At 39.6% G+C, this 27,504-nt stretch overlaps 1 protein-coding gene across 1 annotated transcript in view; it reads right to left on the reverse strand.

Annotated features, from left to right (window-relative positions):
* DTWD2 (DTW domain containing 2) overlaps nucleotides 1-27,185 on the reverse strand; it is a gene marked incomplete at both ends in the record, with an annotated part of 82,961 nt that extends 55,776 nt beyond the window's left edge. The window contains one exon of the mRNA XM_080362650.1: nucleotides 27,061-27,185. Within this exon, the coding sequence (XP_080218776.1) occupies nucleotides 27,061-27,185 (125 nt within the window). The remainder of the gene's footprint in view (nucleotides 1-27,060) is intronic.
* Between the last annotated feature and the right edge of the window lie 319 nt (nucleotides 27,186-27,504).

Genomic DNA, 27,504 nt, shown 5'->3' on the forward strand with positions numbered 1-27,504 from the left:
AAAAAAAAAATCTAAATTAAAATTATTTAAAATTCTTCAGTGCACTGCATGTAACTTTTAAAACAAGTAACAGAAAAACTGTCTCCAAAGAATTTAACTCAAATAATGCTTGGCACGAAACTAATATGCTGAATGATCAAGCATGAACAGAAGCAAAGAATTAAGCTCAAAGTTATACATGGCGTAACTGAAGTCACTATAGCTACTAACATACATTATTCTATAACTCAGAAAAATTAGGGATTTCCTTAACAGTGAAGATATTACCAGTATTAACTGCTTAAAGTCATATCATTCCTGCAAACAAAGCTCTCCAAGCTTAAAAAATAGTCAGGATCCTCAGCAAAATGCTAGGGACGTGGAGCACAACTCAACCTGCATCCTCCTTGTAATCCTTATTGGTAACAGTTAATATGTTGGTCACGCATGAGAGACAGTAAGCAATCACTGCAGTAGACAAGATTTACATAAGTGAGTTCTGAAGACAGGTCCAGATTAAGTTCATGGTTAGCCCAACTCATGCTGCACTTGCCTGTCCATAAGTGCAAGTGTACTAAGTAATGTTACAGTAATCCAAGTAACTGTTCCCTAGTCAAACATTAGCCCTTACCAGTAAATGGTGGCATTATAAAAAGGCAATAACAATAGATAAACTCCTCTTTAACAGTTGACAGGTTGTGTTAATTTAAAGCTCCTACTTGTAGCCCCAGCTACTCAGACAGAGATTCCCTTCTAAATAGGTTACAGTTAGAGGCTACCCAACAACAGTCTAAATCTAAAGCAGTAGGGGAAGTGTTGATGCAAGGGAAGGAATTGGTACTGATCAAAATAAGCACTGAAAAAAATATTTTGAAATATTCAGACTAAAAAGATCATGGCCTAGAAATCCGATTAAAGACAAAATGGAAATTATTCTCATACGCTCTATCATACTGTTCCACGCTCATACACTGTTCCACAGGCCTGCTGTCTGTCTTTCCGCCACACTTCTAGTGCTGGCGTTTTCCAGTTGCTAATCCTGCATAAATTGGGCATATTCTGCTGTCTCAATGGACAGGCCTTGAGCCTAAAATTAAGTACCCTTTAATTTCACTGTTCAGTGGCCTATTCTAAGGACCTTCACCATGAATGAACCAAAACCAATCTCACTTCCAGGTCTGGATCTAATTTCAGAAGTTCTCCAGTGCTGTACCAATGGCTTTTTTTTTTTTTTTCCAAATTTTTCTCAGGTGTAACTGATTTAAACGGAAATCTATAAAACCAGTTTTGTTAATAACATGGAAGCAGCAAGTACCCCCAGAGACTGTTTGTTGCTTGTGTTAAAGAGAAGCTCATCCTCTTTTTGATTATCAGTTTTAGTGGAAATTCAATTTGGGACTAAGTACGACTCCTTAGTTTCTCCCCATTATTACATGTTTTTTTTCCATTAACAAAAGAAGTTGTTAAAGTTTTCCTCGTTATGGCAGTTTCTACTAAGGATAAATTAAGGCATGAAAATCGACTACACAAAGCTATTTCAAAACAGTTAGCTGGTGACTTCAGTCCAAAGAGCTGCATTGTTCACTAGCTTTTATAAGCAGATGGAAACAGTTTCTGGCGATTTCCGACCTCGGGGTGTTTAACTAAGTTGGCTAGATATGACTTACTTATTTTCAAGTGTCCTTTTACATATCCTGTTTGTATTTTCCACAATGGCTTGGATTTTTCATGAGTAGTGTCTTAAACTTTGTTAACCTCACCAAAAATCCTCAAACCCCAAATCAAGAATAGGAAATTACCGAGAAAGCAGGCATTTTCAAAAAGTTGCAGAATTAAATCTACCTATAATTTGATTTGTTGGGAGCAGAGTGTGAACCACAACAAATAAAATACTTTCCAATATAATTTAATTATTTACACATGTATATACAGTACTCAACTTTAATCACCCAATTAGTTACCTAAATATGTTGAATACGTACTTTTACAACCCCATCCTGGGGGTAAAATACTCATTTCTGTACTTCCACTTTGGTACATAACAGTTATCGTACTGAAACAAAAACAACAACAACAAACCACAAAAACAAAAACAAAACAAAAACAACAACAACAAAAAAAAAAAACAACAACCAAAAATCTACCAAAAAAACCTACAAAAAACAAACACATCATTCCTACATGAAACTGACATTACCAGCCCACATCAGCTGGATGGGAGGCACTGCAGAGAAGTTCTGTTCCACCACCAGAGAAGATTATTTGCTCAGAGAAAGGCCACCTAAACAGATAAACTTCTTGTAGTTTATTTAAAGATTCTGCTGCAGTCTTGGCCTACATACACAGCTGATATTATAGAGGAGCAGGAGCAGCACCACGGAACTTATTTAATGATGAACACCAGTTTTCTTCCATTTCTGGAAACAAAATTAGCAACGTGTTCCAGGCAGGAACAGTAGTATTCAGGATATATAAAGGGTGAGTGTCATGAGGATGGAGCCAGGCTCTTCTCAGTGACAACCAATGGTAGGACAAGGGGTAATGGGTTCAAACTGGAACACAAGAGGTTCCACTTAAATTTGAGAAGAAACTTCTTCTCAGTGAGGGTGACAGACACTGGAACAGGCTGCCCAGGGAGGTTGTGGAGTCTCCTGCTCTGGAGACATTCAAAACGTGCTTGGACACATTCCTGTGCAACCTCACCGAGGCGTTCCTGCTCCGGCAGGGGGATTGGACTAGATGATCTTTAGAGGTCCCTTCCAATCCCTAACATTCTGTGATTCTGTGTGATTCTGTGATACTGAGGAAAGGGTTTGCAGATGGGGATTAGGATTTGAATGAGGATAATTTTTACACTATTACTCACCTGTATGCAATTTCACTACATGTCAAAGCGATTCGGTGTGCTATTACCTGTTTTTCAATACAACAATAATTTAAAAATTTATGACAAAGTAATGTGGTGGGACTAAGGAAAAAAAAAAATCCTGTGTCTTGCAAAAGTGTTCCACCTACAAGAGACAACTGTGCACATACACAGACTTCTCATAGCTTTCCTTCCATTATTCACATCTAAATTAATAATGTTCTGATTCAGAAAAACATTTAGTCTGCAAAACTGAATGTGGACAGTGGACTGTGCCATACTGTGGTGTCAGACCCTAAAAGTGAATATGCAGCAGCCTGGAAAACAGTGAGCTAATTCTGAAACTCTTTCCAAGTCTCTGTATGATTTTCCTATAACGATAAATGTCCCCATTTCCTTCAAGACTTTTAGCTTGTTACAACATATCCAAACGGCTTCTGAAAACAGGCAGAACGCAGAGCAAGTAAAGAATAACAATGTTACAATGCTACAATTTTATATCCAGCATTTATACCAATTTCTATGGAAAGATATAAAGAAAGAAATAAACATATGCCAAACATATGTTCTAGAAACAACGCCTGAAATATTAAAATAAAGAGGAAACTGATGTTTTTAAACTACTACCACTTGTGGCAACATTTTCACATTCCATGACATATTGCCAAGGTCAGGTCCCAGACTCCCTGTTTTCAAAGAAACATGCCTGTCCAAACAGAAATGGCTGATTCAAGTAAATTAGATTTCTCTGTCTTTTAGGCGAAAACACCAAGGGTTTCAAGGTCAAAAACCACCTGAGAAGTCTGGAGAAAAGCCACAAAGTTACCATAAGTTTGTTTTATAGTAATGTTTGAATACCAGTTTCCTACTAACAGAAGTCCATTACACACATGCATTAAAACGACATTCAAGAGTTACATAAAGCTGTGTTGGAAGTTTAAAGGCACAAGCCCATACATCTTATACAATTTGAGAACAAATGTTATTTTTGCTAGTTTTATGTTACAGGACAAACACAAATTAAAAATGGAGTTAAGATTACTTTTGGCATCCTCCATCTTAACCACTACAGCTATAGAAGGACCTTAAAAGAATGAGTGGATTAAGTTAAACATAGATAAACATAAAATTATGCATTCAGGAAGAAACAACCATACAGAACATAGAGAAAAGTCCCAGGCTCTGAGGTTAATATGCTGTGACATTCAGGAGTAAGATCTTTACAATAAACAATTCTGTGAAAATGGTAGTTTAATGCCTGGCAGTTCTGAAAAATGCAGATCAGATGTTAAGTGTTACTAAGAAAGGATTAAAGAATTAAACAGGCAACATTATTATGCCACTACATAAACCTCTGGCTTAGCCCCATCTTGTACTCCAAGAGAGAAAAGAAAAAAATATGATATAGAAGCACTGCCACTGAAGGGACAAAGCCACAGCCAGCTCAGAAGGTACCCTGACCTAAAGGCAGTTGAAGAAAGAACAGATGTATCAGCATATGCTTACCCTTTCTTTAGATATACATATACACTCAATACATCTGTTCACGGCTGATGGTGGCATGCTGTGCAAATGGACCTGTGATACATTCTAGTATGGCCATTCTTCCATTCTCAGTCATTCACCATAATTTAAAGTAAACGTATACAAAGCCAGTTGCAGTGGTTTGAGATTACCTAGCTGTAACTTTTTACTTTTGTATCTTAGCTCTAAAATGTTTCTGTATATACTTCTGTATTTATCTGGGTAAAATCTTTTAGCTACTTTGGGGTAGTCTTCTGTAATTGACAGGACTTACTGCAATCTTTGAAAGTATTTGCTGAATATATCATGTTCCTGCTTTCCCTCACCCTATGGCTACACAGTATGCAACCTGATGCAATTGCCACAACTTTCATGGAAGAAGCCATCCCTGTTAAACGAAAACCTCTCTCTTGTGCTGAATGGAAGTGAAATAATGGATTACCTCATCCTCTACACAGCGGAAGCCCATCTGGAAAACGCAGGGCCAGTACCCCTAGGAGAAGCATTTGGTATTCACTGAAGTTCTGCTGATAGTAAGCATACATCCTGCCAGAAGAGCCAAATTGCCATGGTCACCAGCTGAACTGTACATCTAAGAATCTAAGACAGGCCTAAAGCTCTCTCTAGGTAAATCTACACAGCAGACTTGAGATTTCTGAAAACTTGCCCATCCTCTGATGCTAATAAATATGAGTCCAATTTTAACTAGAAACTCCATAGCTGATGTCTCAAATACACAAGCTCTGCTGATCTGCTCTGTTAACTGAAGCTCACACATGCTTTTAAACATGCTTTTAAACTACTGCATAAGAGGGAAACTGTGAACTATAATACTGAAATAATAAATGAAGGAATACCTTGGTGTTCTCTTCTTTTGTTTTAAAATGGAACAGGATTAGCCAATTCAATCATTACTACTGCTTCAATTATTATGAGTTGCCCTCATTTTCTCAGTAGCAGGCAGTTTGTAGATAATGTGGCTGTGCTACTTTCAGGCACTACAAGATGGCTGTGTAACATTACCAGGTAAATATCTCTCATGGTTGCAGTGCTAGTAGTACTTCAGGCTCATGCTCAGTTACCCTGGAGCACAGAAATAACAAAATATAATAGCTGCCATGCTTTAGATTTAATAATAAAATTCATGGCCATCATATTTTGCTGGTTTAGCTCTCCTGCTGTCATTATTGTACTTTTAAGCCGCATACTATTAATACTATCCTCACAACCTTTCAAATCAATTAGCCTACAGAAGACTAACTCCCACAGACATCATCAGGAAAAAAAAACTTATCAGAAGTAAAATGCAATAGAAGCTCATCCTCTTTTATATTCAGTTTGCTAATTACATGCCTAACAGCTCTTCAATTTCTCTTTAAAGTTTTGGAAAGCCATCTTTCTGAGAGTACCACAGCTGTCACAAAATGCAGAGAAACTGAAGGAGCCATCAACACTGTTCAGGTTTCCTCTAGGCTTACTTGGAGCATTCTTTACTCAAGTAAAATTTCCAAGCTTTAATTTAATGGTCTTTTTTGAGAAAAATCAGTCATAAATGATTATTCTAACTCTATCGCATTCCAGCTTCCATCCTTTCTTCCAGTCTTTTTTCAAAGACTTTGGAACTCGTTGGCCATGAGGCATAAAAATTTAAAATTAAATTCTTATCAACTTCATTAAGAATCAACAGCCACATAAATTAAAGATATAGTACCAAAAACTCAGGTGGAGAGAGTATTAAGCGCAATCAAGAAAGCACTTCCTGTTTCACTTGGTAACCTGCATAGCACCAGCTTCCTGAAAATAAAAAAGGGAAAAGGAAAAAAAAGCAGAATATTGCTGAGGTTTTGCTTCCCATGAGAAGTTAAAAATAAATAAAACAGGTGTATGGTTTTCGTTTGGCATTTGTAGTGATTTTGTTTGTTTTTTAAATGGTGCAGACAACGAATTTACATCCCAGTTTTCTTAGTAAAATGATACATTTTAAAAGAGAAACGTCTAATACATGACAACTACTTACAATCACAGGATCATAGAATCATTTCAGTCGGAAGAGACCCTCAGGATCATCAAGTCCAACTATAACCTAACCTAAACTAACTCTAGCAACAAACCATGTCCCTAAGAACCTCGTCTAAACACCTTTTAAACACCTCCAGGGATGGTGACTCCAACACTGTTCTTGGCAGCCTCTTCCAATGCCTGACAACCCTTTTAATGAAGAAATGTTTCCTAATATCCAATCTAAACCTCCCCTCGTACAACCTGAGGCCATTTCTTCTTGTCCTATCATTTGCTCCTTGGGAGAAAAGACCAACACCCTCCATAGTACAACCTTTCAGGTAGCTGTAGACAGCAATAAGGTCTCCCCTCAGCCTCCTTTTCTTCAGGCTAAACAGCCCCAGCTCCCTCAGTCGCTTCTCATAAGACTTGTGCTCCAGGCCCCTCACCAGCTTTGTCACCTCCTCTGCACTCTCTCTAGTACCTCAATGTCCTTCTTACAATGAGGGGCCCAAAACTGAACACAGTATTCAAGGTGGGGCCTCACAAGCACCGAGTACAGTGGCACAATCACTTTCCTAGTCCTGACAGACACACTACTCCTGATACAAGCCTGAAGTTGTGCCTTTTGAGCTTTAAATTTGTAAACTTAAAGGGTAATTAATTATATATGTACATTAAATAATAAAATACAACTTTCAAAACTTATTATCATATCAACTGACGAGTCAACCAGCATTCCTTGACAAATCACACAAGTAGACCATGTCAGCCCCAGCTCCTCAACCTCTTCATCAGCTCTAAACACATTTAAAGAGCACAAGACTAATTATTCTGTTAACCTCCTCTGTAAAAATGTGCACAGAGAAGATACTCTATCCAAATAAAAGATCACACACAACAGGAAAAAGCTTATTTCCATGTTGCCTGCCCACATGGACCAACTACTTTGCAAACTGCCTTTAGGTGTAAAGATATAACTATTTAAAGAAGTTTTACAGCTACCCTGCACAGAGGCTTTTGTACCCTTTTCAAAATAATTAGGGACAGCAAATTCAAGCAATGTGCCACAGGAATAAACTAACTCAGCTTATAAGAAATCTGGAATACTTGTTCTAATTTATACAAAAGCTCTACTACTATACCACAAGTGAGCTGTGAAGTCACTTGGTGTCTTTACATTTTGTGGAAGATCATTTTCCAATGCACAGGGAATGTGAACTGTGCTAATGAGCTAAAGGCACCGAGTTTGAATGTCAGGACTCCATATAAATGTCTACAAATGTCAGCTGCGTCCTTTCATTGCTCCAGAGTGCCAGGCAGAAATAGAGAAGCATCGCCCTAGAAGCAAGCGTTTAGGGCATTATCAGACTGGATCAATTTGGACCTGCAATGTATTCTATAACAAGTTTCAAAACTTTTCCATCTATTTCTAGTAAAAGGCACTGCAGCCTACATTTTAAATTCACTCAAATATATCAGACTATGTTAAGCATTTTGTACAAGAAAAGATTCAAGGCAGTACCACGAATTTCCAAACCAACATGAACGTGACAGATTAAATACAGGTTACTATTGTATTTGACAAGTTAGTTTCCAGAGAACTTTTCTGACAACTGTACAGTTGACAAAATGCACGATCTATTCTTCTTGCCAGAAGACACTAGCAAGCTTGGTCACAGTACAGAGAAGTATGATATAAAACATAGGCACTCAAAAACCAATACAATACTTTTAGATAAAAATTACCTTTGAACGAATGTAGTATTCCACCACTGGAACTATCAGAGGAAAGGATGCAGAAACGGGAGAAGGTAATGTGATAGGGTCAGAGATTCATCAGGAAAGAGGCTCAGAAAGGAGGACAGGGACACAGAGCCATCTCCCCACCCCTCAGCAAGGCATGGACTACTAGTGAGCAGTTAAGAGATCACAGCAGTGTTTCCTCACATTCAGATTCCCTTGGCATCAGCTCTCAGCAGCTCCTACATGCTATGTGAGAAGATACAACCCTTTCCCTTCCTTCCACTTTCCACCCTCAGCAAATATGGCCTACAATCCTCCTGACAAAAAAAATTTATTATGTTTTCCACCATATTCAATCAAGATTTCCCCATCACTTTGAAAAATTACTGCTCTCTTGCAAATTTAAACAATTCTGGGTCTTTGCCCAGAGCAACGCACTTCAGAAAACCCAAAGAATAAGGCAGTTAATTGTCAGAGGAACCAGGCAACACCAGGAGAGATTGAAGTTCAAAAGGAAACACCTATTTGCATCTGTTTCATGAATAGCTACATTGTACATCTTATCGCATGATGACGGGAACAAAAATGCACAGCAGGAAAAAGGTATCCATCATCACAAGCCACTAAAACAGGGACGTTGTCATTTGGATTCAGAAAACCCCAGGACCATAATTCATATGAGCCACAAAATACCATTCTATGGTTATACTGTATTTACTCTCATCCCTAGGCACCTGTTGTTCACCACCGTTCACAACTCTGCACCACACAAACCTTGGGTCTGCCCCATTTATTCCAAGTTTACTCACATAAGTCAGTATTTAAAAGAATGCAGCTGTAAGGTCATGAACAAGCAGCTCTCAGGTCTTCCAGTCTTCATCGGCATGCTAAACATCAGCACATTTTACTGCTGAAGAACAATACAAGCAAGTTGTTGAGCCACAGAGCTCAAAAAAAACCCCAAAGCAATAGACAATATCCGGCTTGTACACCCAAGAGAAGAAAAAGTTCAGCAAAATAAGTGTTCAGAACAAGAGTACAGACTATAAGTGGTCCCATTTAACATTTACTTTCAGAATAACTTCAGTACCTCCGTCCTGAACTCTTGCTGAAAAAAAATCAACAAAATGTATTTCAAAAAGTGAAATCATAAATACTATCCTTGATGCAAGTCTTAAAGAAGCTGTGGTGTTTGTGCTGATTCTGAGCTTGGAGTTTTCTGTTGTTGACACCCAGCCAAGGAAAATAGGATTTACATCACTGATTCATTTTCTGTTCAATGCCAAACAGCTATCAGTTTGCAACGATTTTCAGTCAAAGCTCAACTGATCTGGATTTGAACAACAGAAGCAAAACATTTTAAAAGCCTTCTTACAGAGATTACAAGATGTCATTCTTACTGGATTTAAGACTAAAATTGGACCAAAAAGGCAACTCTCTGGAGATCAGGGATGGAGTCAGTCATTTAACTCATGACAAGCTCATAAGTCTCATTAAGGACAACGTTCCTGTCTTGGAAAACTGCATCAGCTATTGCATTTCTAGAAAAATTAGACAAAAACATAAACATACATACATATATGTGTGTGTATATATATATAGATATATATATATATTTCTCTCCAGAAAATGTTTATTTGTAAAAATATCTAAGATTAGTAAAGAAAAAGTCTTTCCTTTCAAGCATTTGGCAGTTTATGTATCTTTCCAAACTTCTCTTCTATTTTGCATTACCATATTTTTCATAGTGGTTTTGAACACTAAGTAAATAGTACAATAGATTTTTAGTATTAGTATTACACAGTGAAGAGATAGTTTTACTTAGAGAATTATCACTTGAGGGTGAAGCTTTTACAGAGAAGCTTATAACAGTTCACTGACAGGCAGTTACATTTAGAAGTAGTTTAAATCAATTTGGACATTTCCTTTAGACTTTGACATCACAATAGAAGATAACAACTTACCCAACAAAATTAATAGATTCATTAGTACAGAGCTGTATGAAATACTATATGTTGAGTGTAAGCTGTCCTCAAGGAGTGTTCTCTTACGTATTTTCATGCTGAAGGTATATAGACAAAAATCAATATATTTCAGAAATGTGAACAAGGTCCATCCCGCCTTTATTAAAGGCTGTATGCTGTGCAGTGTTCTTGTGTGGCCATTTCCCAAGGCAAATAACCTTTTTGCCTGCCCAGTTAAATCATAAATAAAGGACAAACAAGTAAGTTTTGGGGTTTTTTTTTAGCCTGTCATGTTCATGGCAGCTTTACAAGGCTAATCAGAACATATTAAAAACAACAAACATCTTCCAATGCTATAAAAGAGAAAAGCTATGAAAAAGAAAAGAACAAAATATGCACCCTGCATATTTTCCTGACTTCTTATATGGAAGCAGACCTTGTCAGGCAGCTTTCCTTGCAAATAATTGAAATTAACAAATCAGCAGAAAAACGTTCTTTTAACTGTTTACATTAAAGTTGGCTGTGGTTACCACTGTAACTAATATGAGTAAATTTTTTAAAAATTTCATTGAGCTTATGCAACACTGCAGTCATTACAGAGAGGCCAGGAAAGCCAAAAACTAATGAGCCTGAGATTGTTGACATTTTCATGCATATTGGCTCTACAGTCTGGCAAAATAACTGGCACTTTGACAAGCTTGATGCCAGACAGTCAGCAGAGCTTTAAATCTGTTGAAGAGGTGAAGTGGCAATGGCATTTAAAACAAGCCATTGTAACATTCAAGATTAAGAAGTTAAACTGAAGTTTTACATTGTCAGCTTTATAATTCCCAATCCATCTCAGAAGTTTAGAGGCTGTCACAAGAAAAGACAAACCAGAAAAATTCTGCAACCAAAACATCTCGTGGTAAAGCTCAGAATTTCTTGTAAAACAGAGGAACCCACAGATCCAATAAAGAAAAAAATAAAATCCAAATGAGCAACTTGATTCTTTCATCCATTTGTATATATGCAGAGAATACTCCAGTTAACAGCACAAAGTGAAAACAGAATTATATTTTAAAAACATATGAAGTTCCTAAATTAATGTTCTTAAGTTCCTTATTCAGTTAAATGAGGTTTGTGGATGTTATTAGCTGAAAATATTTTTTGCAACACTACAGACATACATTTGTTTGAATGTTTGTTTCAAACTGAAGACTTGCATTTCCTCAAAATCTTCTTACTGTTTTAGCCTTTGAAATAATAATTACAAAATAAGAAACTGTGCCATAGGGTTTATGTGATAAAGCTCCATCCAGCTATGGTCTATTTAAAGCAGCTTATTTAAAAGACAGTTAAGAAGTGCCTACATCTGAAAATGCTGCACCAAAACATTTCAAACATAGAAATACAAAATACTTAGAAAAGTAAAGGCTATCAAAGAGACTTGCTTTAAGTTTTCATTCCTAACCCTTTCTTAGTTTATCTCTTCATTGGTTTTAATTGAAGAGAGACAGAATCTCAGCTTTGTGTAGGCAGGATTTTATGGGCTCCAGGTATACAATCTGACCTATTCCCCTTACTAAAGGCTCATACATGAAAAAGGAGAAAAGCTGTGAGCAGTTACTTGCCTGGAATTACAGTTGTTACTTATTTACCTGCAACATCATGTATTAGGAAAGTCTGTCCTAACCTGGCTGAAAATATTTCCATTATCTTATTTTCTTCACTGGAACTTTAAATAAAAAGGTGAAAACTGTCTTAAAGGCATGGACTAGAACAGCACAGAGACCACTAAGATAAAATGGTCCAGAGAAGCAAAAATGGTTATAACATAGAAAGTACCTGCTGCGTGGCTTCCCTAGGAAGGGTCACTAAGCCAAAACCCAACCTGTGCTGCTCCTGCCAGGCCACGGGTGCCCTACCTGAGCAGCACCCATCTGACCAACACTGCTGGCTGCACCGTGCCTGTGGCCCTTGGCACCCCGCTGCTCCACCCACTCCAACGTCAGCAAGCTTCAAAACAAAAAACTCCATTCAATATTTAATTTAATTTAACATTGTGGAACGGTGTTGCAGCAAGCATTAATATACTCACCAACAACTAGTACTTTTACCAGCATTTCGGCTTCTGTTTATGTTAGTGACAACTATTAAATCTTAATTGTATATGTACACAACTACCCACAAATTTTATTACAATTTTATACAATTTGCAAAACAAATCAGTCCAGCACATTGCTAACATCTGCATCTCCACACACAAGAACATATGTAACTGATAAATTAGAGAAGCATTAGCACAGCCTAAAGGAAGTTTGCTTCCACATCCTACACAGACTCTTTTCAGCAGAATGATAGCGTTCTTCCAAAACAATAAAAGCCACCAGACACAGAGCACTGATTCTTGGCTGGCTCCAAGCTTTCATTATAATCCAGAAAAGGACAAAAACTATATTATACATAGAACTTCGACTTCTGTACAGAAACAACCTCTTCTGACGTGCCAGGATTAGTGGGCAGGGTCCTCTCTTTAGCCTTGGCTCTGGTAGGATTACTAGCCCCCTGCATGCTTGCCCAAGGAGCCTCCTGCACAGGACTCTCAGAAAATGGGGGCTAACCAGCCATTCCTACCCTCTCCTCTCAGGCTGGTACCTTGGTGTGGGGAAACACAGGCTCTTTTGCAAGTCATGTGGAATACAGTCATAGTCAACGTGGCAGTGAGCCAGGGGTAAAGCAGCTCTAGAAGCTGATGGACTGGTGCTAGTAACAGTACAGTTCGCTGCATTCAGTGGTTCAAACAGCAACTGAAGCTCCGTAAATGCAATCTACAAAACTGACATTAAATTAACTAAATGCTTCATGCATTGTCATTTCATTCTTGTTGTTGGTTTCTTGATTAAAAGGATAATTATAACTTGTCATTAAGGGTTACTTCACAAGTTAACAAAGTTTTTCAGTTTTGCTCTGAAGACAAAGTTATATCCACAGGATTTTCTTTTTCCAGAAACACAGACCAAGTATCAACAAAACTGACTTTTCTATCTCCACACAAGCAATAGGTCTTTTACTATTTGAAATTTAGGTCTACCTATGCAACTTCACCTTATTTCAAATCACACAATAGTTTGATTTGGAAGGGACATTAAAGACAATGGGCAGCGACACCTTCCACTAGATCAGCTTGCTGAAAGCCCCATCCAACCTGCCCTTGAACACTTGAGGCACAAGGCATCCACTTCTCTGGGCAGCTTGTTCCAGTGCCTCACCACCCTCATGGTGCAGTTTCCTCCTTATATCTAATCTAAATTTATCCTCTTTCAGTTTAAAGCCACTACTCCTTGTCCTGTCTCTACATAGCCTTGTAAAAGTACCTCTCCAGCTTTTTTGTAGGTCCCCCTTAGGTATTGGAAGGCTGATGTAAGGTCTGCCTGGAGCCTTCCCTTCTGCAGGCCAAACAAGCACAACTCTCCCAGTGTGTCTTCACAGAGGAGGTGTTCCATCCCTCTGATCACCTTTGTAGCCCTCCTACGGACTCACTCCACCAGGTCCATGTCCTTCTTATGTTGGGGTCCCAGAACTGGATGCAGTACTGCAGGTGGGGCTGCACCAGATTGGAGTAGAGGGAGACAATTACCTCCTTGACCACACTCCTTTTGATGTAGCTAAGGATATGGTTGGCTTTCTGGGCTGCAAGTGCACATCACCAGGTCACGTTGAGCTTCTCAACAACCAGCATCCCCAAGTCCTTCTCCTCAGGGCTGCTGTCAATCCATCCTCTGCACAGTCTGTATCTGTGCTTAGCATTGCCCTAACCCACGTGTAGGACCTTGCACTTGGCCTTGTTGAACTTCAGGAGGTTTGCACAGGCCTGTTCCATGAACTTCATGAAGTTTGCACAGGCATATTACCAGGAGGATCTGCTCCATGATGTGGCTGGGCACAGAGGTGAGACTGACTAGCCTGTAGTTCACTGGGTCTTCCTTTTTTAAAAAGGGGGGTTATGTTTCCCCTTTTCCAGTCAGCACCAGATTGCCATGACTTCTCAGATAAGATGGATAGTGGCTAAGCAACTTCATTCACAAGTTCCCTCAGGTCCCATGGATGCATCTCATCAGGTGCCATGAACTTGGGCAGCTTCAGGTTCCTTAGATCGTCTTGAACCTAATCTTCTCCTACAGTGGGTAGCTCTTCATTCTCCCAGCCCCTGCCTTTTGCCTTCTGCAACTCGGGCGGTGTGGCTAGAGCACTTGACAGTGAAGACTGAAGCAAAAATGTCTTTGAGTACCTCAGCCTCCTGGGTAAGCAACTCTCCTCCTTCCTTCTGGAGAGGGCCCACATTTTCCCTAGTCTTGCTTTTATCACTGACATACCTAGAGAAGCTTTTCAAGTTGACCTTGATGTCCCTGGCCAGGTTCAATTCCATCAGGGCTTTAGCTTTCCTAACCTGATCCCTGGCTGCTCACACAATTTCTCTGTATTCATCCTAGGCTACCTGTCATTGCTCCCACCCTCTGTAACCTTCCTTTTTGCGTTTGAGTTTGTCCAGTAGCATCTTGTTCACCCATGAAGGCCTCCTGACTTTTTTGCCTGACTTTCTCTCTCTTGGGATGCATCGCTCCTGAGCTTGGAGGAGGTGAACCTTGAATATTAGCCAGCTTTCTTGGGCCCGTCTTCCCTCTAGGGCTTTGTCCCATGGTACTCTACCAACGAGATCCCTGAAGAGGACAAAGTCTTCTCTCCTGAAGCCCAAAGCAGTGAGCTTGTTGTGCACCCTCCTCACTGTTCTAAGAATCTTGAACTCCACCATTTCATGGTCACTGCAGACAAGGCAGCCCTTGAGCTTCACGTTCCCCACTGGTCCCTTCTTATTGGTCAGAACAAGGTCCAGTACAGCTCCTCTCCTCATTGGCTTCTCTATCACTTGGAGAAGGAAGTTATCACCAACACATTCCAGGAATCTCCTAGAATGTTTATGCCCTGCTGTGTTGTCCCTCCAACAGATATTGGGGTGGTTGAAGTCCCCAGTGAGGACCATGGCTTGTGAATGTGAGGCTGCTCCCATCTGTCCATAGAGGGCCTCATCTACTCAGTGCTCCTGGTTGGGTGGCCTGTAGCAGACGCCTACTATAATGTCACCTGACCTGTAAGCTCTTGGTCAGCTCCTCATCCATACCCAGGCAGAGCTCCATGAACTCCAGATAGTCACTGACATAGAAGGTGACACTCCCTCCTCGTGTCCCCTGCCTACCCTCCCTAAAGAGCCTGTGTCCTTCCATTCCAACACCCCAGTCACAGGAGCCATCCCACCATGTCTCGATAATGCCAATAAGACCACAGCCCTGCAGGTGTGCACACATCTCTAACTCCTCTGGCTCCTTCCCCATGTTACCTGTGTTTGCACAGAGGCATTGAAGTTGGGCCAGCAATGAAGCTGACTTACTGGCTGCAGTGGCTGAAATTCCTTTGTGCTGCTCTTCAGCTGCTCTCCCGATGACTTGTGAGCCTTCTCCAGACTCTGGGCATCCATTGCTGGCACTGGTCAGCTAATACTTAATATAGTATTATTTTAAAGACAGAGCTTATTGGCATGTATTTGCTAATAGCAAACAAAGTCTGAATCTATTTTGAAACAAGCAGACAAGAGAGTGAAATTAAAAGTTCAGTTCTGCGCCAAATGAAGTTAGAAGTGAATTCTGCCATTGATTTTTAATGAAAGCAGGCTCAGTACCCACACATCTTTCAGAAGTTAAAAGAGCTAAGCTTTTATATGTCTCAGTCCTTGCAACAATGCCATATCCTGTCACTTAGAGGTATGAATTTCTTTCTTCTTTTCACAAATAACACCAAAAAAAAATAAAAAGCCAATGAAAGGATGGTATTGCTATACTGTATTTTAGTAAAACAGATCCACATACAATAGAAAGCCCATTCTAATCTACATTCAGTATTAACATAAAAGTAGATGCTTTCCATCAGACAAGACTTGTTTAAAGAGTGCATACTCCTGTTGAAAGGAAAATTTACCATTCTCTGCAATTTATCTTCAACTGAATATAAGCAAAAAACACAGTTAACAGAGCTTCATCTGACGAATACCTAACGTTAGGAAAATGGTTAAATATTAAATAGAATCTTCAATTAAAGTATTCTAGTCTACTATTCACTTCTTCTGCCATAGATGGTAGAAGAATGGAGTTGTGTTTATACGTTCAGTGAATTTCAGTATAACTCAAAATTATAACATCACGTGAAAAAAGACAGTGTGCAAGCAATATTCTGTTCATAAGACTTCCTGATAGCGCTTAGCTGTAAGAGTATTACTAATGCTACAGTACACTCTAGTGTCCTTTTTCTGAATAGCAGGTACTTCTGTCAAACATACTTTCACTTTGATTTTGATCTAGCATCAAACTTATTAAAAAGCAGACCAACGGTTTCCTGGCATAATGCAACAAAATAATGTATTTTAAAGTATTTTATCTGTTATTAAACAATAAGCAGTTATTATGTTTCATTACAACGTGTTGATTTTTACTGAATACATAATATTTTATTTATTTAACCAGGCATCAATTTCATTAAGTTATTCTACAGCTTTTGGAGAACACTGTAAGATACTGCTTTTAAAGTATACAACCAATTAAGTACAACTGCTTCTAAATGCTGAATATAGCAGTCACTACATTGCACCCCAGAACCATATTTATTTACACCTAATGACCACTCAAGGTGCTTTGCAGGCAGCATTTCTTATGGAAAATATCTTAAAATAGTACTTCCCTTTGAATAAGAAAGCTTGAAGTCTTTCACACAGATGAACCTTTCTTGTATAACTTCGAAACACTATAACAAATATGCATACCAAACATATAATATTATAAATGATGTCTATTTGGCAAACATGCTCATTATAGTGAATAAAAACAAGGTTAGACTGCACCTGAATACATCATTAAGAGACTGATGGGAATGAGATGGATCACAACAGTAAGATTTTGCTAAGAAAATTAGCACTGCCTGGTCTGAGAGGCCACTGGTACTAACTCAGAGCACAACAGGACAAAGCTAGAAACAGACTTGTAAAATAATTTGAGGAAGAGACCTCTGGAGGTCATCTAGGCCAGCTTCCCACTCAAAGAAGGAATAAATTCAAAGGCCTTGAGCAACCTGATCTGAGCACTTCCAAGGATGGAGATTCCACAGTCTCACCAGACAACCAGCTGTAACATTTAATCACTCTCACAAAGAGTAATTTATTTTTTCTTAATTTGAAATGCAGATACACTCTCACTGAAACAGCCAGGATGATCTGGACCTCTCGTGCCACCAGGATGTGCTGTCGGCCCACACTCAGCCTTCAGCCCAACTCAGTTCTCTGTTTCTTTGCTGCAGTGGTTCCCTCATCAGACAGTGCGCAGGCTCCCAATGCTGCCAGGGCTTGTTCAGCCCTGGGCTCAGGGCCCTGAATTTGCTGAATTTTTAAGTTTCTAATTACAATTTGTCAATGTCTCTTTGAATGGCAGCTCTATTCTCCTGCATGTTGGTGCTACCTGCAAGATTGTTGTGCATGCCTTACACCCCACAAACCTTGTCACTAGAAACATGTCCACTAGCTTTGTGGAGAACATAAACCCACAAGAAAAAAATCTCCTAAGTAACTGTCTCACAGACTTTGAACTGTTGATTACTTGAGCTCAAGAACCCAGCATGCTCTTTTTTCATTTTGTAGCCCTGTTCACCCAGTCTGTATCTTCTCAGCTTGACTACTCTGATACCGCAGAAAATAATCAAATGCCTTCCTAATATTTTTATCCACTTGGATGAATATAACTACCACTATTTCAAAACATGCCGTCACGGTTAGATGCTATTTAATCCATTAACCAGAAGGTGGGCATGCTGATCTTCTTTCATTCTCCTACCTCCGCATGTTTTTGTGGTACATTATTTGATTAATCCCCTGACAGTGCAGTTATTAAATTTCTCCTCCTTAAAACGGCTACATAATCTGTATTTTCACACATTAATAGAAAATGAAACCAAAGCAGTGGTTCCTAACAGAATGACATTAAAGGATAACTAACTTAATAAGGTTTGACAGATTATATCCACTGTACTATTACAAATGTCAAAGTAGTTTTAGAGACTTAACCTCTAAGATATTTAGGTGTCTAGATCCCTTTGAAACTACTTGAGTTTAAAACACACACCTACCCATCAGAGTCTCTGCTTCAGTTTAATAAGGCATTAAGAGGCTATACACACAAGAGTTTGTTTTATTCAATGAGGTTTTTTTAATCTACTTGGAGATGACACGTTCTAAATGCCCTTAAAATCAACTTAATGCACTGCATTGGCTACTTGCTTTTTCATACATTAGAGTTTTAAAATAACTTAGATGTTCAGAGAGAATTAAACATAGGCCTCGAATAGAAACAGCCCATCTGGATTTAATTGCTCATCTCTTTGGTATCTTAATGAAGAAATTCCCTATTAGAGGCTACAATTAACAAGCCCTTCTATTAAAAATAGCAAACACGTTTAAACCCTGATGATTTTGCAGATGTAAAACTCTATTTGATGAAAGCTCCACTAAAAAGAGACAAGTTCAAGTTCCCAAATCAAATCCTAATAGACACTGAGGAAAAAATTAAAGGGCATGAAGTATAATACTGAATTCAGAACTATGAGGAAAAGACAGTTCCATACATTATAAAACTGAAGTGGACCACTACTGTTGTCTCATACAAGTAGGAAATCATAAGAATCTTCAAATCAACCTTTTTGAGCACCCGTCTTTATAGAATGCCACTCTCTTGATCTACCGTTTTCTAGCAGTTAAGAATATAACCCAATGTTAACAAAACTAGTTACTGTTAGCCATGGTCTCCTCACAACAGTCTGACCTTATCTCTGATTAACTTTTCTGGCAGTGGATTTCTCCAGACTGCGAGGCTTCCTTAATAAAGCCACAAACTGTAGATGTTTTATTTAAGGTAAGGAGCATTTTCTCTCCACTATCTCAGATGAGCATCAAAATATGTAATTCCTGAACATTTCATATTCATTCCAATTTGCTCCATTTCTTCTCTCGCTAGTATATGATCCACCTATATTCAATTTCATAAAACTGGACTTTCATAATAAATAGAAATGTTGAACTGCTAGTAGCAAACAGAAGTATAAGGAAGAACACTTACTCGATGACATCATAAGAAAATGAAAATATTTTATAATAAACATTGTAAGGTCATATAAGCAGATATTGTCCACTCATATAAAAAGCGTGGCTTTTAAGGTGCTCCTTCCAAAACCCAAGGAGCATGCACACTAAATTGTATTTAAAATCTCTAGCCTTTTGGATAACAGTTGATTGGCTGCTTAAGAAAACAAACAGCATACTTAGAAAAACTGCATTATCCATCATTATTATAGAGAAAACTAAGAAAAAATATATAAAAATAAAGATCAGCCATAGCAAGTATTTGGCTACTTATTGGGTAAGAAAAAAACTACACTTAAATTTACAACATAAACAATTAATTTTCTACTGTTGTGCTGGAAGAGCCACAGGATAAGTCCTCCAGGACTCATGTTATCTGCTTTTTTCACACAGTGCCCAAAAATTAAATGCAGAAAGGATATATTCTCCTTTATGTGACTAAGCTGATACAGCTGGACATTCAGAAGACAAACTTGAAATCAAACGAAAACCATCTGTTACAGACAGTTTGCAGGTCTTCAGTATTGACATAGAATTTTAATAGCTTTAGGAACTGAGAACAAGAATTTAAAAATAAACTCTTGCTAAAACTCATAGATGTAGGTGATATAACTAAAAAATGGCATGTAGCAATACAGAGGTAAAAATACCAATGACTATGTCTTAGAAGCCAAAGGAGAGCTGTGCTTCCAGTAACAAAATAGGCAGCTATCAGCCTGACATATCCAGGAGTCTAAAGCTGAATTACTTGGTCCAAGCCCAAAGTATTACAAACTTTGACAAAAAACATTTCAGCAGAGCTTGTGGAACAGAAGTACAATCCTGGTAAAGCAACAAAAGAGCCAAGAGAAAACTGAATCCCAAGCTCAGAAGACTTAGAAAATGAGAAAGTCACACATAAGTGCATTGCAAGGGGTAACTCTGGATGGGAGATCAGATGGTATGAAATACAGTCACTAAAAGGAGGAGACTGAAATAACCACCGCCTACAAATGAAATGGAAGACAAACACAAAATATTTGTAAACGGAAGGCAGCCAAAAAATACAGGTGGAAAAAGTCAGAACGGAGGTATACAGATTCAAGGAGAGAAAGAGGCTTAAGTAGTACCTCTGAAGTGATACCAAAGCTTGGTTTTGTAAAAATGAAACTCAATTAGGCTGAGGGGAAACAAAAGAAGGAAAAACAAAATAAGATGGGGTAACTGAAGAAGAATCTGAGTGAAGTAAAACTACATCAGTCACAAGACGTTCAGATAAACTCTACAGTGCTTAAATGTCATAAGCAACTCTGGGATATGTCAGGACTGGCTTACCTCAAAAGGAAATACTCTTCTGTTTCATACCACTACGTTCCAGGTGAAACTCATCTATGCCAGTCTCAGATTCCATCGTAACAAATTACAAGAAAAATCACAGAATTGGCTGCACTTAAACCAACTTGAATTTGGGTTTATGGATAACAGTCTTCAGCTCTCACCTACTTTTCATAATCATCACAGCATGAAAAGTAGAATACCTATTTTTTTAAGCTTTTCTTTTGTGTTATGTTTATTTAAAATATCAGTAACAATTCTTGGAAAGGAGCAGTTGGTATTTTTAGTATTCTTATGATTAAATTGGGAAGGTCTGATCAATGTTGAAACATCTTTAGCTTCTCTTACAAAATGCTACCATCCTCAAGGCAACACTGCACTCAGCATAATTACAAAAAAGCAGATCAAAGGTCCTAGAGCCGTTTTAATTAACAAGATTATTCTCTGCTGAAGTTCTCATCTCTGGTTGGGCTCCTACTAGCCCATAGCTATCCACAGTCAAAAGGATGAGGCCAGCCTGATGTTTTTTTTGATTGTTGTTTTTGTGGGTTTTTTTTTTAATGCCAGCATATCAAAATGGATGCTAACCAAGTCAGCCAAGCACAAAATAAGTGGCCTAAAAAGGTCACTACTCATTAATCTGATCACAATATAATAGAAAGTGAATAAATGCCATGGAAATTTAGCCCAGCAGAAAGCAGTAACATTCAAGTCACTAAAATTTTTAATTCATTAACAGTTCTGGCACCACTCATTACTGCTTACATAGGCCAAAGAAACAACAGCATGAGAAATTACTCTGGATATAGTAACTAGCAAATGCAGAATAAAATTAAACTGAAACCCACTGACCAATGCTTAGCTTGATACTTACAATTTTAACTTACAATAATCTCAAGCAACATTAATAAAAGAGTGTTAAGATTATATGAGGCACTGAACCTTCCAATGTTTGCTAATTTTTCCACTCACCCTTAGCTTCTCTTCCTAAAATGTGGTACGGATTACATATATCTTAGTTAATCAATTTCAAACAAGTTACAGCTTCATCTTTACTTGGTAAATTCTACACCTATTTTGCTATTAAGTAAATAATTTCAAGAGACCCTCCCTAACATTCTTTAAAACTTGTCCTGGGTTCTGCTGGGATAGTTAATTTTCACAGGAAGCTGGGAGGGGGCCCAACCAGGACAGCTGACCCAAACTAGCCAAAGGGATATTCAACACCATATGTCATCATGCTCAGTATATAACTAGGGGAGCTGGCTGGGGAACGAAATTGCTGCTCATGAACGGGCTGGGCAGCAGTGAGCGGCAAGCAATTGAACTGTGTATTCCTCATTATATATACACTTTTATTGTTACTGTGTTTATCGCTTCCTTTGTCATCCTGTAAAACCATTTTTATCCCAACCCATGAGTTTTACCTTCTTTTTTTCCCCAATTCTCCTCCCTATCCCACCATGGGGGTAGATGGGCATGGAATGAGAAAGCAGCTGTGTGGTACTTAGTTGCCAGCTGGGGCTAAATCACAACAAAAGTCCCTGAGAAACTTCTACTGAAAATAAATTAAAAACTCAAAAGACATACATACCTACGAAGGAAAAAAAGGTAATTCTCAAACAGTAGAGACTTTCAGGCTTGTGTACTCTTGCTTTCCATGTGGAAAGCCCTACTAAAATTTCTTAGCCTCTTCAGCAAAGCTAACATATTACTACATAAATATCTCTGCCACTTCAATGACAGGAAAATCTACAGAACCACTTAATGCTGAAATAAACTTTCAGAGTTTATGAAATAACTTTTTGCAGTTGCAGCACTTACTGGTAAATAATTCTGCATTAGGCTATAAAACCTTTAAGGAATGTTATCCCCTTGTTGCACGTGTGTTAAAACTCACCACAATCATTTGTTCTGCGGTCTTGTGGCTGGAGTTTCTGCTGTCCACAACAACCAACTCAAAGTCAGGGCACAGGGAAGCCAATTCCTTACTTAGGAACTTAATTCACCTTCTAGCTTTCTAAGAGCACTGCTTCAGATCTCTGTATGCAAATATTCAGACATCTAAGCTGGCTATGAATGCATAAATCAAGTATCAAAAAGATTTCAGCCATGGCAAAAAGAGCTCTTCTTCATGCCACTTGTTAGGTTGAAAAAACTCCAAAGCAGGGTCAGGCACCTGATTTACACCAAGGTCTTTTTTCCCTTCGTAGTTGCCTATAGACTTAATACTTTTACATCTCTACCCTTCCATATCAAACTACTTATATATTTGCAATTATTATATAAAAATCACTAAATGTCAAGAATAAGCTCTTATTTTATATTCACAGCAAGGAAATAAGAAATCTTTGCCAATACTTCCATTTATTTTTGAAGAAATACAGCCTACAGGTGATAAGGTCTGTAGCTACTTTATCAGGCTAATGTATGTTGAAACTAGTTTAAAAAAGTTGAGCAGTTCAGCAAATTTTGTCCCCAAGTTTGGATGACACTTTGAAAAAACCTACGTATGCAGTTACTAGGCAAACACAAGGGTACAACAGAACTGCAATAAATAAAAAAAGAATAAAATAGCATGAAGTCAACTGCACACACTTCATTTGCACCAGCCATTTGCCATCTCAAACACCAACTATGAGTAGGATCATTTCCCATGATCCTTTTTTTTTTCCTTAAACTAGCACTTAAACACACACTTAAAAAACAAAAATAATCAAATGTGAATGCTAGCATCTTCTCCACAGCCACCACAGAGACACCATAGGCAAAAGGAAGCCTCAAACCCATCATACTTGGAAACATTCTGCTCCTTCAGGACACTCACATCATTTACATTATCCAAAATAAAAACTTATCTACCTTACACCTACATTTCCATTTCACATCTTGACTGACTGAGTACTTGTTAGAATGCTGTCAATCAGCTGTCATGCCTTATCAAAAACCACCAAAACCTTAAGGCGGGTCTGCATGTGGAATCATCAGATGATGCTAAAGGAAACACGTTCTTCCGTGCTTTGTAGTGAAGTCAGACCATCACTACTATGAATACTGATACTCTTAAACACTGATACTCTTAAACCACTGTCATTAAGGTGCTTTAGAGGAAAAATTTACTCTATAGTTTAGGAAATGGAAGGATTGAGTTAAAAATATCTGCCCCAAACCATCATGATATTGGTGAGGGTAGTAACTAAGTTTCATGATATTCCTTCCCACGATGTATCCTAAATCACTGGCTTATTCACTTTTACTCTGACTCACACCACAGAATGCTGTGGTCAGTGACAAGCATAGTTTAGTTATATTCCCAAGGAAGAAGATGAAGATACACTGCAAAAATAGACTGAGTGCACAATTCAGATTTGCATCACAATCTCCATCGAAACTTTACTTTAAAAAAAAAAAAAAAACATTATTTTCTTTGTTTCTTGAAAAGCAAGCAGCTTTGTGGTCTTTTTGTACTCCTCATTTCTCTCCCTTTACATTTCTTTCAGTGTCTGTCCTCATTGGACTCATGCTCTTCACAGCAAGTGTAATTCATTTAGAACTCTTTGGGAAGCTGAGGTTTAATACTACATGGTGATGATGAGTTGAGTAAATACCTTCCATCAGGTGTTACTATGAAAGAAAAGAGGGAGATGCCTATTCTGGAAACCATTTTTGCAGATGACTCGTCAGAGAATCCCCCCAGCCAAACAGCAGCAGTTTGGCCCAGGCTCCAGAGGAGGTAAAGACCTGAGCTGTGGCCACACCAAGAGCTTCCAGGAGACACACAAGGAAGCAGAACGGCACACTGAATGCCAGTAACTTGTGGGCTCAAGGAGTCTCGTGCAGACTTCTCCTACTGTATGCAATTTGACTGTGAGTCAACCACTTCATTCTATAAATATGACGGCCTGGATGAGCCCACTTTGAGCTCTCCCTGCTAAATAAATGAGCTGTATGGCAATGGTTTTACTACTCAGTGGATGAGCCCAATTCAAGTTCAATATTAATCATTTAGCTGAAGTAGATGCATACTAAGTGTAATTGATTATTTAGAGATATAAGATTGTATGATCTTCAATATACTCTTTGCTTCATGTTACTTGGTAAGCTGGATTTGCTAAAATTTTAAGCTGTAAAGTTCTGCTCATATTTATCAAAAGCAACTACAAACTACGCTTAACATTTATCAGGTAAGGCCTGTTTTGCACTTTGCTGAGAAGAAAGGATTTATTCAGACAAAACAGTATCTGTAAGGCTATGGACCATAAACAATGTCTACAGCTAAACAAAACAAAGACCCATATGGAACAAGAGAAAAAGATCCAGTGAGAAGCAGGAAGACCTCAAATATTGTCTCCAGAGCTCCAGGACACAGCTCCCAGAGCAAACAGTTATCAGGTAGGGAAGGTGCCTGAAAGTTTGGTTCGTGAACGGGTACAAGCATCTGGAGAGAAGGTCAACAGCATTTGGGTTGGCGTATTTCCCCCGTGCAGCAAATAACAGAGTGAACCAGCCACCGAACTCTTTTAAGTCACAGTTCTCTTTAAGAAATCTAAACATTCTGCAGTAAGCAGAACACTAAACTACTCCCCCTCAACAGAATCTCTCCCAAATTGAAGAAATCAGAGCAGAGATTATGAAACATAGTGACAAAATAAACAAAAATAATCAGCAGCACTCCACAGACATTCTAAAAGAACTCAAAGTTAAATAGCTGAATAATGAACGACAGCGAGTTAACTCTCATTTAACAGTCCTTGGCACCTCAGGACTGGAAAATGCAAGCATAAAGCAACAATAAAAATCTGTAACAAAACTGTTAATGTAAGCCAAAATTAGATTTGAAAATAGAATTAGTGAACAGTTAGCAAAAATATATTATTTACATTAGAAGACTTGGCATGGCTTTTGCTAAAGGAAATCTTACTTTTCAAACTATTTAAGACCTGTCAAAGATTCAATAAACATGTGGGTGAGGGTGCTGCATCGAAAATTAACTTCGGCTTTCCAAAAGGCTTTTAACAAAGTCCCTTACCAAAAAGTTTACTAGGAAACTAAGCAGTCATAGCATGAAGGAGGGTTCTTTTAAGAATAAGCAGAAACACATTACCCAAGGTATAGATCACTGGCTTGCTCACACCTTGAATAATGTGTGCAAAAGACGAAGGTAGAAGCCAGATCCAAAATAAATTAAAAGGTAATTATTCCCACCCAGGGTTTGTAGGCCTGAGGTTTCTTCTTGCCAGCCACATGCTGTGGATAGGAGAATTGTATGTGTGCTCAAGGACTGGAGAAATTCACAGAAGGAAAACAACAACAACAAAAAAAATCTACTGGGCATACTAAGTAAACACAAAACCACATCTGGCTCAAGAAGTCCCCAGAGCTAACACTCACTAGAAAAACAGAGAGTAGCAAAAGTTAGGTGTCATGCATCTGCTCCATTTTCATCTTTGGGCATTAACTATTTCCTATGTTTATTTTTTTATAGTTAGCATTTACAGATGTTATGACTTATACATGTTTTTTATGTTGAAGTCAAACTTGTTTATCAGATAACAACTCTCCTAATAAATTCATCAACTTGTCAAGAAGAGTATTTGAAAGACTTATTTACAGGAACATCACAAAAAAAAAAAAAAAAAAGAAAAAAGGTCCTGAACTCTTACGTTTTAAAGAGACTACAACATTGTTAGCAAAATCACATGCCTTTCTACTTGTTTTATCAATCAACAGAAACATATAAAACCAATACTGGAAATGTTTTCTTTGGTGGTTTTGCACAAACTTTTCAGTTCAGGAACTGATATACTGCCAACTCGCTCCATTAAAAGCCCATATGTACACAGACGTATAAGCAGGTTACGAAGCCGTCCCAGAGTCTCCGGTGAACATTTTCCACCTTGTCCAGGTGCCACAGGGGCTGTCTGTGCTTGGAAGCAGTGGCCTGGAGCCTAACCTAGCACAGCCAGACTTACATGACTGGTGAGAGCCAGAAACGTCTTAAATAAATGAATAAACAAATAAAAATACACCAGACGGCGGCCAGCCTCTCTCCAGCCCCTGTAGCCGCCCCGCAGCACGGACGCCGCTTTCCCGAGTGAAAAGGCCGCGGGGCGGCCCGGAACTGGAACTCGGATCCGGCGGCAGCTCCGCGCGTGGACACGCGTCCGGACGGGTCTGTGCGTGTGCGCTCGGGCGCGGAGGCACCGCCCGTGCCGGGCACGGACACGCGAGACTCGGTTAAACTCGAGCCGCTGCCGGCGGGTGAGGGCAAGTTCCCCGCCGAGCAGCCGCCCGCCTGCCCCGTTGCTAAGCAACCAACCCCCGTTTGCCCGGAGCTTTGCGCCGCCCGCCCCGCTGCCGGCACGATGCGCCGGAGCCTCAGCGCAGCCTCCGGGGCGGAGCGAGGGCCGGCCAGGCCCGGCGACCCCGCGGTTCTGCCCCAGCCCTGCCCCGCAGGTCACCTGCAGCGCCCGCACTCCGGCCGCCTCTCGCAGCGCTCCACCGGCAGCTCCCACAGGCCCGCGCAGCCTTCGCGCTCCTCGCCCTCCTCGCCCTGCGCCGGGGCCGCCGCGCTGCCCCGCTCCATGCCGGCGCGGCGGGAGGCGCTAGCAGCCGCCAGGGGGCGCCGGTGGGCAGGAAGGGCCACTGTGCCGGTTCACGTGGGGCGCCCCCACCCCTTCGCGGGGACTCATCCAATGGGGGCGCGGGGAGCGTTTCTCGCGGAGCGTCGGGAGTGGCGCGGCCGGCAGGGGGCGCCGTCGGCGCGCGTCGCTGCTGGGGTGCGTCTTCCCGCTCCCCCCGCCTCCCCAGGGCGAGGCGCCCGGAGCCGCTGGGTCCTCAGGTCCCGGGAGCGGAGAGCTGCCCCTGCCGCTACCCGAAAGGGTGTCGGCGCCTGCAGGTGGCGA

Source organism: Nesoenas mayeri (genome assembly GCF_963082525.1).
Source record: "Nesoenas mayeri genome assembly, chromosome: Z".
Classification (NCBI taxonomy): domain Eukaryota; kingdom Metazoa; phylum Chordata; class Aves; order Columbiformes; family Columbidae; genus Nesoenas; species Nesoenas mayeri.